Here is a 15121-nt window from a genome sequence, read left to right as displayed (position 1 = left end):
GTAACAACAGAGAGAGCGACGTCGCAGGAGGCACTACCCTCGCCACAGGGTCTACAGACCGAGGCTCAGCTTCCTGGACCTCTCTGAGGAGCAGTGCATACGGAGGCTCAGAGTCAGTCGCCAGGTGGTCGCAGACATCTGCAGCCTCCTTCATGCCGAGCTGCTCCCGGCTGGGCCGAGCAGCATCTCCTTACCTGTCGCTGTCAAAGTCACCACTGCCTTCAACCTCGTCGCCTCCGGATCATTCCAGGGTGCCTCCGGTGACATTGCCGGGGTTTCTCAGTCGTCTGCACACAAGTGCATAAGGCAGGTCACCAACGGCTTGTTTCGCAGGGCCTCAAGGACGACCTCAGCCAGACGGAGAGTGCAGTGGGATTCCACGCTGTGGCTGGCTTCCCACGGGTGCAGGGTGTAATCGATTGCACCCATATAGCAGTACGAGCACCTCCACACGAGCCAGGACTGTTCATCAACAGGAAGGAGTATCACTCCATCAACGCTCACCTCGTTTGTGACCACCGCAAGAGATTCTGGCAGCTGCCACAATTCCTTCATCCTCCAGGGGTCCAACATCCCACCCCTCTTCCATGCACCGAACACCCGCAAGGGCTGGCTCCTCGGGTTCAAAGGATATCCCCTGCACACGTGGCTCATAACACCTCTGAGACACCCCACCACCAAGCAACAGCGTTGATATAATGACAGCCACAACGCTACCAGGTCGACAATTGAGCATGCTATAGGGCTGCTCAAGATGTGCTTCAGGTGCCTTGATCGTTCTGGGGGAGCACTTCAATATGCACCAGACAGAGTGGGATGCATTATAGTCGTGTGTTGTGCCCTGCACAACGTGGCACAACAGTGAGGGGTCCCGCTGGAGGAGGCCCCATCCACATCTGCCACCCACTTTGAGGAGGCGGTGGCGGAGGAGGAGGTGGTGGAGCAACCCATGGATAGAACAGCGGCTCACCTGGCTGCTCGTGAGGCCAGGGAGTCACTGATATGTGAACGGTTCTCCTAACATCAGACGGTGTGAAGACTCCAGTCCTCACCACCTGGATCAAGCAGCTGCCACACCAGCCCCACATCCCACCCATCTCCCTGTACAAAACCGTCCTGCAATTACACACACGCCCACTGTAGAGTGGCCCAATGGGTGGCATTGTGTGGGCGTTCATGGTGAACCTCATGAAAGGGCCTTATGACAGAAGACAGTCAAGAATGGCCAAGACGTGGCAGTAGTGGTGACAATAATAATATTTAATGTGAGTTTAACTAAAATCAAATATAAATAAAAAACATGACCAACCATCAAACACCCTTGTGCATCCCCTTTGTGCTTACAAAACCTTCGCCTTTCGCTTCCAACTACTTCTACGTGGTGCTTCCCCTGTGGCTGCAGCAGAGGTAATGGCAGGTTGCTCTTGTCCATGCCCTGACCGATTAGATGCTTTGGGCCAACGCCCGCTGGGTTTTGGTGCCGTGAGGGACCCTCCAAAGACTGCTCCACCTGCACCTGTGTAGGGGCAGACTCGGCCACCTGGAGAGGAAGCAGCATTGTGGGTACTGGTTGAGAGGGGGGCAACGGGTGAGACGTGGAGGCGCTTTGAGTGGCATCCCCACTTCCATGTCCCCTTTCGCCATCATCCCTCCCCTGGGCCAGGCCCACACCACTCCTACCACGCTGCTGGACGACAGTTTGGAGGACATGTGTGAAGCCTTGCAAGGCCAGTGCCAGAGTATCTGCCTGCCTGTTTAAGGCGGCAGAATGTTGTTCACCCTGAGTCCGAATGGCCATTGTCAGTGCCTGAATGGACACATTGGTGAGCCATGCTTGAAGCTCCATGGAGGCTAGCCTTCCCTCCATTGCAGACGTTCCTGCACTTACCCGCGACACTATCTCAGAGAGTTGCTCACGTCCCTGTGACAGTATCTCAGAGATGCCCTCCCTTACCTGTGCCACCATTCCACTCATGCAGGAGTTGGACTCCTCCATCCTCTGCGCGACTGTGGAGAGTGCACATGGCACCTGTTTCAACACCTCGAAAATATGCTGCTGCCCCTCGATCATTCTCCTTTTAAAGGATGGCCCCCAGGGTTCAGCATCTGTGTCCAGCTGAGGAGAGCCTGGAGAAGAGTGCTCCCACCGACGCGGACTCTCCATAGCTGCCCCTGCCACTAGTGTCTGCTCGTGCTTACATGTATGTGGTAACTCACCATGTGCGACCCCAACTAACTACGGAGGGGGAACCACCGAGGTGCGTGTATCTGCGTTGGTGGATGGCTCTCTCAGATGTGACGGTGCACCCTCAGAGGCTGGCAGGTCAGGTACTCAAGGGTGCGGTTCAGCTCCAGCGCCTCCTGCTCCGTGTCTGTGAGCACGACTATCTGTTGCGGCCCCCCTCCGTCCTCGCCCTCTCCCGTGCATTCTGGGCTCTCTTCTCCTTTAAGAGGAGAAAGTAGAGATGCGTGAGTGAGGGATGGTGACGTGGCCAACCGATGAATGCATTAGTTTGGGTGCGGCTGACTGTGAAAGGGATGCATCAGAGGGTGAGTATGAGACAGAGCCATGACATTGTATGAGGGTTGGGTTGAGTGGTAGTGGTTGGGTGAGTACTGGGGAGGTGAGGAAGTGGTGAGGAAATGCAGGTAAGTTGAGGATGAGCTTTGAGTGGGTGTGAAGAGTGATGTGATAGAGTAGTGTTGGCAGTGCAGAATGAGTTGGGGGGTGGGGGCAATGATGTGGAAGACGGAGTGTAGGAGAATGAGTAAGTGTACTTACTTTGGCTGACCTAGTTAGGTCATTGAAGCGCTTCCTGCACTGTATCCAGGTGTGGGAGATGTTGCTGCTGCTGGTGACCTCCTCTGCCACCTCGAGCCAGACCTTCTTGGTGACCGAGGCGGGCCATTTTCTCCTGTCCGCAGGGTAGAACACATCCCTCCTCCTCCTCACCCCATCCAGTAGCACCTGGGGTGAGGCATTACTGAATCTAGGAGCAGCCTTTCCCCTGGGCTGCTCCATTGTGCTATTTGGCTGTTTACTCCTGGAGCAGCCATTGGAGGACTGCCCCTTTAAATAGAGCTCCTCCAGCTGACAGACTCTGACGCGTGTGCGCAGTCCGCCCACTGCGCAGGTTTCAGACGCCAAACCTGGAAGCTACGTTAAGCGGCTCCAATTTACCCGCAATCGCGTGGGGAACGGACGGATTTTATTGGGCGGGTTACCCACGCGCCCAATCAACCCCCCCCCGCTGCCATCCAGCCTCCCCACTAATATCAGAGCCCCTGACTCAGTGCATTCTCATTATGGATTGTCCTTTGTACAGCAGTGATACTCTACTACATATCTTTTGCTCATTACAGTATGTTACCGATATGGTAATTATCGCTACTTCACATTTTCCATGTATTATTAAATTGAGCTGTAATGGAATACTGCAGTTTGATTGAACACCAATTAGGTTAATTATCATGGTGTAGATCAAATTGAAGACAGCCAGAGAGGTATTTTGCAGAGTAAATAGCCTTAAACTCATTGGGCACGAAATGAGGCCGTGCAGCATCCGTTTTGTAGGCGTTATGCGGACTCCTAAGCCCCGAAAATGGCTTCCGAGATGCGCAGGACGCTATCTTGGTAAAGGTGTTTGCATATGTGCAGTTAACGAATGCCGGCAGAATGTAGAGTAGGGAGATGATGACGCGGATCAGTGTGCAACGCTAATTTGAAGCAGCCGGCGAAATTTTGCAACTCCATGCTCCAGCCAATGCACTGTCCTAACCTCGCACAGCTGAACAGGGCTTAAAGGGAATGAAGGACACCCTACCAGCGCTATTTAAAGGGGGCATGCAAGAGTTACAGGTTAGTTGCTGGATTAGTTATTCTGGCTGCTGGTACAATTGTGGGTGTTTGTGGAACTTTCCTATACTTGGAGAAAGTTGCAATATTATATGGAGAGTGGTCTGGCTGGTCTTGTAGTACTGTTAGTGGCATTTCAAATAGGGTGCTGAGCAACGTTGCTTCCAGACATGGGTGGCCTGCTAGGGCTTCCTCTGGGAATTGAACATGACTGGGAGTATGCAAAGAGGCCACACAAAGCAGGACAAGCTGCCAGAAGAGGGAGGAGGAAGTCGAGGAAGAGGCAGGGAGGCTACAAGGTATTCAGGCCCTGTCTGCCAGGGCTCTGCATGATCAGATTATTAATGAGTGACACCAGTAACCTCAATGACACCTCCCCATTCACCAACAGTCCCACACTCCTTCCCTTTCCTCTCCCATGTGACCATCAAATCGTTCTCCTTATGATTACACATTGCTTCCTCCCTCAGCTCATCGCAGAAATGAAAATCAACACCAAATTCAAATTCATAACCACATTTCTAGATTTACACATGAAATGATTCAAACAAACTGGTACTATTCACTCTTGTGTATTCCCTTAGTGCCTGTTGTTCATGTGCCTTTACCTTTCCTAGTACTCCGACAAGGTGCATCCCTAGTGGCTGGAGCATGGGTGGTGGAAGTTTGCTGGCCTTCAATTGAGGACTGTCGAGATGGCCTTGGAGGACGACCTCGAGCAGCTCTGGGTCGGGAGATCTCGACTGCAGACTGCACCATCTCGGCCTGGGCTGCAGCAGTCTGGTCTGGTCTGGTCTGGCTGGCTGAAAGGCAACGGCAAGGGCACTGGCGGAATGGCAGTGGTGGGAGCAGGAATGCTGTTATCCTGAGAGAGGACAGCAGGTTCGTCTTCCATGGCGCCACTGCCACTCTCCTGGGGCAGCCTCTCAGCAATCCTGGTGATCTGCTGGAGAACAGATTGCTGGACTGCTGTGGTACCCTGGAAGCCCCTTTCCACAGTGGTACCCAGAGCCATAATAGCAGCAGTCAGACCTTGGATTGGTCTGTGCTGCCATCCAATGGAAGCTGAGACATCGGTCACCAGACGCTGCGTCATGGTGGGTTCCACTGGTGCGCTGATGGAGGTGACCACCCGTTCTAGGTTGGTAAGAATGGGTTCCAAGCTCTGCGCAAAGCCTTGTGCCAAGTTGGAGCTGCACTCCTCCGTGCCCCTTCACATTGAGCGCAGGCTTTCTGGCAGGCTTTCCAGTGAACCAAGCATTTGGTTGTGTACGCCCATCAGCCTTCTTTTGTAGTCTGGCCCATCGAAGTCCTCATCTGACTCCTCGGCAGCAAAATTAGTGTGAGACCTCGCCCTCCGGTGAGCTGGCACCTGCGTTACCCGTTTCCCCCGCCCCGGCTCTTGCGCACTTGTGCCCAGTGTCTCACCACATGCAGATCCCTCCTCTATCCTAGCCTCTAAAGTATGCGCAGTGTTAGTACCTGAACTGGTGGCTGCGAGTGTAAGATCGAGTAACGGTGTGTCTTCATCATCACTGTCGTCTTCCTCTGCCTCCTCTGCCTGTGCCGGTTCCAGTTCTTGGGTATCTGAAATGACAAAGGGAGACAGGTTGAGTTGCGGTGCTGGGAGAGGAGCAAGTAAGACATGCGTGCTTACACCATCTGCAGCATGTGAGTCAGAAAAGATTGTGGGCTGAGGGAGAAGTGGGAAGCGAGAAAGAGGATTAGGTTTGCAGAGACCCTCATCATCGATACCTCCAGCACTGCCAGTGGCCATGGCCTCAGCGACGGCCCATCCAATAATGGACAGCATTATCTCGTCCATGGAGGTGAGGACATGTAGGCGTGCCTGCCCTCCCCCAGGTCTTTCCTGCTGCCTACTGTTGTGCGCCATCTTCTCTTGCAAGAAAGAGGGAAGTTTGTCAGTGAGTGTCCTGCGAGATGCTGTGATATGGCTGTCATAGTTGAATAGCTGCCAGTGTGTGTGACCTGTGAGTTGTGGGTGTGTGGCTTGCAACAGTGGCAACGTGTGAGGGTTAGATGAAGCATCTGATTGGAAGAGTTGCGTACTGATTGGAAGAGTTTGTTGGTAGGTGGGTGATGGGGGGTGTAGTGTGTGGAGCAGTGGATGAGGCTAGTGGTGCAGTTGGTAGGAGATGCCACTTGACAGTTGAATACACTCACCTTGACCACTCATGTCAAATCATTGAATTTGCTGTACTGCATCCATGTGCGTAGTGCGATGCTCCTGGGATTTACCTAGTCCGCCACAGCCTCCTACTGCCTCTTCAGCCTATGTCTGGAGGGCCTCCTGCCCCCCTGCAGATATAGGGTGGCCCTCCGTCTGTCCACCTCTTCCACCAAGGCCTCTAGTGCACCGTCCGAGAACCTTGGTGCCGCTCTCTCACAGGCCCAGGCATTCCTCAATATCTTCCAGCACTTCCCAACGGTCTCTCTACAGCCACAGTGCACCTCCCTTTTAAGAGGTGCAGGCTGCCTTTAAGTAGAGCTAGCCACTCCTGATATCAGGGCCCCCAGCTGGTGCATGCAGCCAATCAACAGTGCAGGTAGCGCTGGCTGCACGCAGCAATCATTGAAATCATCAGGCAGCACGAATGTTACACGCTGCCTGCATCGCTACAACCTGGGGCAGGTTAATCGTGCATCATGATCCCAGTGCCCGTTTTTGGGGGTTATCCAATATAACTCCCATAGTGCTGTATTTAGTCATGATAAAAATTGATTTAACTATTACCACCAGACTCCATGCGAGTCAAGTGTTTGTTTTGGCCACTGCTGCAGTGGAGTCAGAATGGAGGAAGCAAAAGTAACACTGGAGGAGAACGGGTTGTCTTTTCCACAGGAGTTACAAGCCAAATAAAAATGCTTGGCCTTGACAGAATAATGGTGCCTGTGCAACCACCAGCTCACCTGAGATCCCTTTCTCTGATTGTAACTGATTTACTTCTAGATCTGAGGGTAACCACAGATATTGACTTTTGCGTAACAGACTCCTTCCAGGCCCTGGAAAAGACTGCATTGGCAGTCCGCGATGTCAAACTCTATCCAGGAGGTGACCAATTACACATTCAGAACCTTTCCAAATCTAGAAAGCAAGATCCAACTACCTTGGAGTGCTTCTATGTGATTAATGGCTGAAAGGCAATGACATGGCCTGTTGATGTGTTGACTTCAACACTTCTCCACTGTATAACTGTCAACAGAAAGGGATGGCTCACCATATATATATAGGAGGAAGCTCATTGTACATATACAGGTGATATGCAATGTCCTGCGATCCTGTAGGAAACAGCCAAATTCTCAGACTGTGCACATGATGTCAATTTGTATTTCTTGCCTATTTGAGTGTTACTTATTCCTGAGTGATCATGGCGATAGATCGAAACCCTGGCGGCTGACGCCTCTGTGTGATTCTGAAACACTGATGACCATCGGTACAAGCCACAAAACAAAACAAGAGGGCACAGGTTTCAGGGTGAAAAGGCCAAATTTGGGACAAACCTCAGGAAATATTTGCACAGAAGCTGATCTGCAGGTGGAATGTGTTGCCAAGAAGGGCAGTTAGAGCTGGAACACTGGATTCACCTCAAGAGACCACTGGATGCTGGAATGTGATGGGGATGGGGTCGGTATTTGGGAAGGATGGTATCCACATATATCTTCTCTTGTGCAGCAGGTGAACCAGTGAGCAAACCTTTGACGAGCTTTTATTGTGCTCACGTAAGAGGTGTCTTGTAATATGCGCCTTTTTTGTTTGCTGCATGTTGCAAAAAATGGACATAAGAGCCTAAAAAGGACATACTGAGAGGCATTGCAATTAATACTTCAGCTAAAGTGAACATACTGAGAGGCATTGCAATTAATACTTCACAAGGTGAACATACTGAGAGGCATTGGAATTAATACTTCAGCTAAAGTGAACATATTGCGAGGCATTTGCTTTAATACTAAAGATAAAGTGAACATTTTGCGAGGCATTCGCTTTAATACTTCAGATGAATATACTGAGAAACATTAGCATTAATACTTTAGATAAAGTGAACGTACTGTGAGGTATTAGCATTAATACTTCATAAAGTGGACATATTGAGAGGCTGTTACAAATTTTGAGGTCTTCCTTCGATATTCTCTTGGGTATAGTAGTGTTGGTTTCTCCCGTAAACAGTCCCAGCATCTTATAATCAGAAGTGTGCTTGTACTGGCCTATACCTAATTATATGATGCAGTAATCATGAAGTGTAACAATAGGACCCCCCTTGTGATCTGAACTGGATATCATGTCCTTCATACATGCCATCACGTGCACTTCTTCGATCTTTCTGAAACATCTTTCTGACTGAGACACTTGGTGAGACGAGGCCTGATATGGATTGTTGAACTGCTTCACTTCACAGACAACAAATGAACATACCGAGCAACAGTCAAAGCAAATTCCACTTATTAACTCAAATCTCACTTCTCTCCTCGAAAAATCAGAAAAAAAATAACCACACATCCTGTCCCGTTCGTAGACTGACTTACTTGTTTTTGGCATACCTTTCTGTCTAGACAATTTCTAGCTGCAAAATCTGACCTCTTGAATCTTTGCCTCCAGCTCCAGGCCAAGGACTGTGCCTTGCAGTTCTTTGTTCAAACCCTGACTGCCCCCCAAGCATGTTTCTTTTCTCCTTTTGGCTAATTCTGATCAAGGAAGCAAAGGGCCAATGTCCACATGAATAGAACGGCCCTCCCCACAATGGGTGTGAACTTTTGTTGGCCATGGGATGGGATAATGAATTATTCCTATAGATTTATTTTCTCTGGAGATAAGAAGACTGGGGAGGAATGTGATACAGATCTTTAAAATAAAGGAAGGTAAGTTTGAAGTAAAAAAGCTATTTATCTTTGGACAATGAGCATAGAGTACAATATTCACAAGACTCAAGCAAGTGTAGAGAGTAGAAAAACATGTTCCCATTGGAAAGTGGCATATGTGGGACAAAGTCCAAGAGAAGGTAGTTGATTCAGGGTCATTTGATGCCTTCAAGAGGGAGCTGGATTGATATCTATTGAGAAGGGGAATTTAAGAGATATTAACGCGAGGTAGGGTGAAGGAACTTTAATGTTCCTTAAAGCAGGAGAGGAAAGTCTACTGTAGAATCGTCATGCATGAAGCGAGTTTGATGGGAGCCAAATGTTTTTTTTTAATCTCACTCCAGATTTTATGTGCTTACATCACCATTTCCATTCAAGGCTGAGGGGGAGTTTCCAGCCAACTTGTCGCCTCTTGGCTGTGGAAAGATATTGCGAAAAACAATGAACTGCTCCACGCTAAGTATTTAACGTCAAAACAAAAAAAAGAAAAATACATTTATTAATTTATTGCAATATATGCGATCTATTCATTAGGGTATGAATATGGATATGCATGACACCAAGGAGGAGCCGTTGATGACAGTTGAGTGAGATAACTGTGTTGTGATATTCTAACTCATCAATGGTCCTGTCCATATTATCTGTCATGATTACCCCAATTTGCTCTGTTTTTACCAAATGTGAGTGGATAATTGTATAAAGCAAAAATACTTTATGGAGCGATGCACACAGAAATATCAGGTTAACCACACTGTAGCCCAGGTGACAAGCCAACTCATTATACTAAACTGGAAGTACTCTGAACAATCCAAGTGATTAGGCCTGTTTTAGCGTGCTACACTGTTCATAGAGTTAAGCAAAGCAACTTACTATCCATTACATCTTGTTAGTGCTGGGCAGACACATTCATTTTTAAAGAAACTTCACATCACAATGCGGAGTTGTGAATACTTTGGATTTTTTGGAGGTGGGGGAGGTAGGTCGCTGAAGAATGATTTGGAGAAGTCAATCCTCAACTCCTGTTCTGAATTTACACCAGAGGGTAAATTTGCCCAAACTACGTTTCCAGCAGGAAGTTGTGCTCAAAGAGAGTAGGGGGAGGGGAGGGCAGCAGCAGCAGAGAATCGGCACCACAGTGCTGTAGGCCTATATCCACGCTCTCTTCAGGCAAAGCTCTGCACTCGGTTTGAAGGAATGGTGACTTTCCCTTGGAGTTCCCCACTTAGGAGCAGCCAAGTTTTATGTGTTATCACAAGCATGACTTTAACTTCAGTTCATGTTCGCTACTCCATTTTTTGAAAGTGATTGGGGATCATTATTTGAATTTACAGCTAAAACCGCAGTTTTGCACAGTTTTGAGTTCACCCCCAGTGCCGTATTTGTTTTTGAGAGCTGGGCAATATTGGCAAGGCATTATTTATTACCCATCCCTAGATGCCCTGAAGGTATCAACAGTCAACCACATAGTTTGGAACTGGACTCACACATAGGCCAGACTGGGAAGGAGCGGCAGGCTCCCTCCCCGAAGGACATTTGTGAACCAATTGGGTTCTTAAGAACAATCTGCTAGCTCCTGTGGTCATTTTTGGTGCTAGCCCAAATTAGCAGTTTTAAATTCACTGGTTTTAGTTCAAGTTTGAATTGGGCTAAACTAACCCAAAGAACTATACCCAAGGCCAGTTCATTCAGAGCAATTATTTACTCGCTCTCTGTTGATGCCGCTTGGTTATTCCTGGTTTCCATCTGTAATAGTTTTTAATGAGAGACAAATCTAGATTAGATGGGCACTGCTTTCATTTAAAAAAGAAATGTCCAACCCAGTGGACAACACAACCGCTCACTCCCCCACTTTCTATGTGACTTGAACACTCTGATGTTGAAAAACACTGACCTGGACAACTACTAAACCGCACACAAATATGAAGAATTGAGCGAGGCCTCCAGTGTGGTAACCTGTTACTCTATCTTTAATTTACAGGTACTTGTGCCTTCAGCTGTCTGAGCCCTAAGCTCTGGAATTCCCTCCCTAAACCTCTTTACTTCTCTCTCCTCTTTTAAGAGACTCCTTAAAACCTATCTCTTTGTCCAAGCTTTTGGACACCTGTGCAAAGGTCTCCTTTTTTGTCTGGTTACTCTTCTGTGAAGTGCCTTGGGACATTTTACTACATTAAAGGCGCTATATAAATGCAAGTTGCTGTTGTTGTTGATTTGGCAAGCAGAAAGAAAGAGAGACTTTGGAATCAGAAGAGCCATGCATCATTCACACCATCATGGTGTCACATGCAAGTGACGCAGTGATAAGCTTTTGTCATGATTTATGTCATTGCATCTTGTGCTTGCAAACAGACCAGAAAATGTGGCCAGAATGTTGCTATGAAGAGAATGCCCATTTTAGGAGCAATTTCTTACTATAACAGGTTGTTGGGGTACGGAGTGCTCTATTGGGAGTCGTCGAGACCATCGCATCTTTTAAGGGAAAATTGAATAAATATTTGAAGCAGAGGAAGAAAGACAGGCTCTGGGATTAGTTTTGGATTGCTGTGGCAAAGAGCCAGCACAGACATAATGGCCTTCTTCTTCTGTGCTGCAAATTTCTATGGTTCTAAATACCTGTTTAACCAGAAGATGTGGGTATGTGCAATTATATTAGACTTAGTTAACTTGAGAATCAATTAGAATAAAACAACCTTTTAAAGCCAGAAATTACTGTTAACAATTAATGGCTAAACGTTTAATGTCTCACAGGATGTTCCTCTTTCTGATGTCTTTAATGGAGGTGTGAACCCATTTGAAATAAACAGTTTGATACTTCATTAATATATAGAAGTGCCATACGAATGTGTTAAGTGTCCACGTGCCTAAATGAGTAGCCTTAATTTCTAGCCCTTGGTCTGCAATTCCCAGATTTTGTCGGATCCCGACTTTTGCACTTGTCCCCACATCACAACTACGTTTTCTAGTTGTTGCACTCTTTGTGGTTGCAGAGTATTCTGAAGCTTTGGTTTATGGAACTGTGGCTGTGATGTGATCCTTTCAGCAAATCAAATGGAGGGGATGTAACATCACGTTAGAAATTGCAAACAGCCGTTGTGATTGTTTGCTACTTCAACTAACTGGGAAGTCAAGCAAGTATTTGAAGACTATTCTGATTCCGTCAATGTAAGACAGTCTATTGTGTTTGAGGCATTGGATTTTATTTTATTAGCAGCCTTTCTTTATCCCCTAATTTAAAAAAAAAGGGCAAATCATTACAGTCTAAACTCCTTTTATGTAGGGACGCATTTGTCTGTTCCTGCCAGGCACTACATGGTTTATACTGCCAGCCTCCAATTGGAATTCCTCTGTCCAGGAGAGAGCTTTGTTCTTAGCTTCTTGCAGGCCAGCCTGGAGCTCCCCTCTAGTTGTTAAAATGTAAAACCCCGATTTTAACTCAGGATGGGCAGTTAGTGTGGGGCCAGTGAGGCGAGCGTCAACTCACCCCAGCTTGCCGATGTGAGGCCTGGGCCACTTTAACTCCCACCCTCATTTAAATAGACCAGGCCCGATTCCCGCCTGAAGCTGGCATCAATGACGTTGGGTTGGGAGAGCGCAGCAGGAGGCCGCAGCCGGGGACCCGCGTGAACAGTCCCCGGCAAGGTGGATGAAGAAGTAGGGCAGGTACCTGGCGATCCCGGGGAGTTCCAAGGATTCCCTGTGGGGCCTGAAGGACAACTCCTGCCCCTCTTTGCCCACAAGGAATCCTTAAAAAAAATAACCTTTTCGGCCTTCTCCTGGGCCTGCTGATCCACGGCGCCGATTTCCCTGGCGAGGCCTGAACCAGGCGCTGACCTCACTGTTGCTGGTTAAAATCGTGTCAGGGTCTGATTGACGACGTCTGAATTTTGAATGTCAGTGAGGTCCTCACCTGCCTGAGATGAGGGTCTTACATGCTGCCTGAATATGGCGTCTGTTAAAATGGCGCCGGACGTGTGTGCATCATGACTGGTGAGTGCCACGCTGCCAATGTATTAACCCCCTGCACGCCCCATTTTCATTGGATGTGTGTGGGGTGGGGGGGCGGGGTTAAAATTGGGGCTTAAATGTTCTAGTGTTAAAAAGTGTCCAGGAGGTTGAAGGAATCTCCCCTCAAAGATGTTACAAAGCAGGCTTGACATCAAGATCGAGTTGTACTTCATGCAGTGTAAAACCCAATCATGACCTCGAGGGGGCCTCGCTCTGCTTCACCTTAGAGTTAAGTTGGAACACTTCTCCTGAATTAGTCTGCAATGTTAGTGCTGCTGCAAAGCAGAAACTAAGTGGTAGCAATGCTAAAGTTGCAGTGTGAATGCATCCAAAGATACTATAAGACTACGCAACATTCATCTGATGATGTGAATGGAACACAAGTTCTGTCATTCACATCTTTTAAATGTCATTTGGAAAAGAATGATTTGTGAAATAAGGGATCACACTGGCCTTTGGGACTCTGGTTACGTTGTGTGACTGTAAAATCATTAGTGGAAATGCAGACCAGTTTGAAAGAATAGCACAATGTAGGTTTTAGAGTACTGAGCCAGAAGTAAAATGAATATCCACCATTAGCAAGCTTAAACCTTGGTGTCAGACGGTCGTGGGTTCAAGTCCCACTCCAGAGACTTGAGCACATAATCTAGGCTGACACTTCAGTGCACTACTGAGGGAGTGCTGCACTGTCGGAGGTGCTGTCTTTCAGATGAGATGTTCAACAGAGGTCCTGTCTTCCCTCTCAGGTGGATGTAAAATATCCCATGGCACAATTCGAAGAAGAGGAGGGGAGTTCTCTCTGGTGTCCTGGCCAATATTTATCCCTCAACCAATATCATTAAAACAGATTATCTGGTCGTTATCACCTTGCTGTTTGTGGGACCTTGCTGTGCACAAATTGGCTGCCGTATTTCCTACATTACAATAGTGACTACACTTCAAAAAGTACTTAGTTGGCTGTAAAGTGCTTTGGTATGTCCTGAGATCATGAAAGGTGCTGTATAAATGCAAGTTCTTTTTTTCTAAAGCTGACTCCCTAATGGAATATAATTTATGGTAAAACATATGACACAGTGGTGGGCACAGAGGCTATTAACACACATGTTTTTATTCTTGCAGAACTACGGATTAGAGACCGAAAACCTCAGAACGCTTTCCCACAAGCTGAATGCTTCGGCCAAAAACTTACAGAATTTTATAACAGGTAGACGGAGGAGTGGCCATTATGATGGCAGAGCCTCCAGAAGGCTGCCAAATGACTTCCTTACCTCGGTGGTTGACCTCATTGGTGCTGCCAAGAGCTTATTGGCCTGGCTAGACAGGTACGCTGCTGATATTATTCTGGCTTAGCATTAACTGTTGAATGTTTGTCCACCCGTTGGAATACTGAATCATTAATACAAACATTTAACCCATGAAGCAGGTGCACAATCTGTCTTGAGAAAAGTTGAAGCTCTTCGACGTGTCTTCACACCAATTTGTGGTATCTTTGACTATATCAAGTCTAGTTACACAACTAAGTTACATTTGTGGTATCTCTGATTATGTCTAATCTAGTTATACAACGAAGTTAAATTTGTGGCAGTTGAAGAGAAATCAAAACTTGTTTTAATGACATTTATGCGCCTCAAGTTAAGGAGAGTGTTGGAGAATTTTCACCTTGTTCACGAGGGGCTGAAATTCCTGTGTGTGCTATTTACTGACGTGTTGTTAACGCACCATCATTTATTTAAATAGATCAATGACTTCATCACCAAGATGGCTTATTCCATTTTCATTGTTTGCCTCTGACCCCACCTCAGTCCCTCCGCTGCTGAAATCCTTATCCATGTTTTTGTCAGCTGTGGACTTGATTTATCCAAACCTCTCGTTGCTGGCTTCCCACCTTACACCCTCCATAAACTCTAAAAACTCAGCTGCCCAGCATTGAGTCCCACTCACTCACCTCCCCCAATCAGTGCTGCACGACACTGGCTCTCTCTCCCACAACACATTACATTTATAATCCACACCCTCATCTTCAAATCCCTCCTTGACCTCTCCCATTCCCATCTCTGCAATCTCCTACAGCCTTGAATTCCTTCCTACACCCTGCAATCCTCCAACCCTGCAATTTTGTGCATTTCCTCCCCCTCCTTCACCCCTCTATTGGTGGCAGACTTCAGTTTCCTCCCCCACCTTCAGCCCGCCATTGGTGGCAGACTTCAGTGGCCTTGGGCTGATTCTCTGGAACTCCCTCTGCAATCCTTGCCTCTCCACTTCTTCCTCCGCTTTTAAAAGCCTTCTCAAACCCATCTTTCTGAACAAACTTTCAGTCACTCCTCTTAATCTCTCTGTCTATGTCTCGATGTGGAGATGCCGGTGATGGACTGGGGTTGACAATTGTAA

The 15121-nt window shown here is 47.6% G+C and overlaps 1 protein-coding gene across 9 annotated transcripts in view; it reads left to right on the top strand.

Moving 5' to 3' along the window:
* Nucleotides 1-15121, top strand: part of si:ch211-26b3.4 (connector enhancer of kinase suppressor of ras 2) — a 648212-nt gene that overhangs the window by 190996 nt on the left and 442095 nt on the right. For all 9 annotated transcript variants that reach the window (XM_067996824.1, XM_067996823.1, XM_067996829.1 and 6 more), the window contains one exon: nucleotides 13853-14055. In XM_067996824.1, the coding sequence (XP_067852925.1) occupies nucleotides 13853-14055 (203 nt within the window). The remainder of the gene's footprint in view (nucleotides 1-13852; nucleotides 14056-15121) is intronic.

Source organism: Heptranchias perlo, chromosome 15 (assembly GCF_035084215.1).
Source record: "Heptranchias perlo isolate sHepPer1 chromosome 15, sHepPer1.hap1, whole genome shotgun sequence".
Classification (NCBI taxonomy): domain Eukaryota; kingdom Metazoa; phylum Chordata; class Chondrichthyes; order Hexanchiformes; family Hexanchidae; genus Heptranchias; species Heptranchias perlo.
Note: the sequence above shows the minus strand (reverse complement) of the source record. Positions and strands in the feature narration are given on the sequence as shown.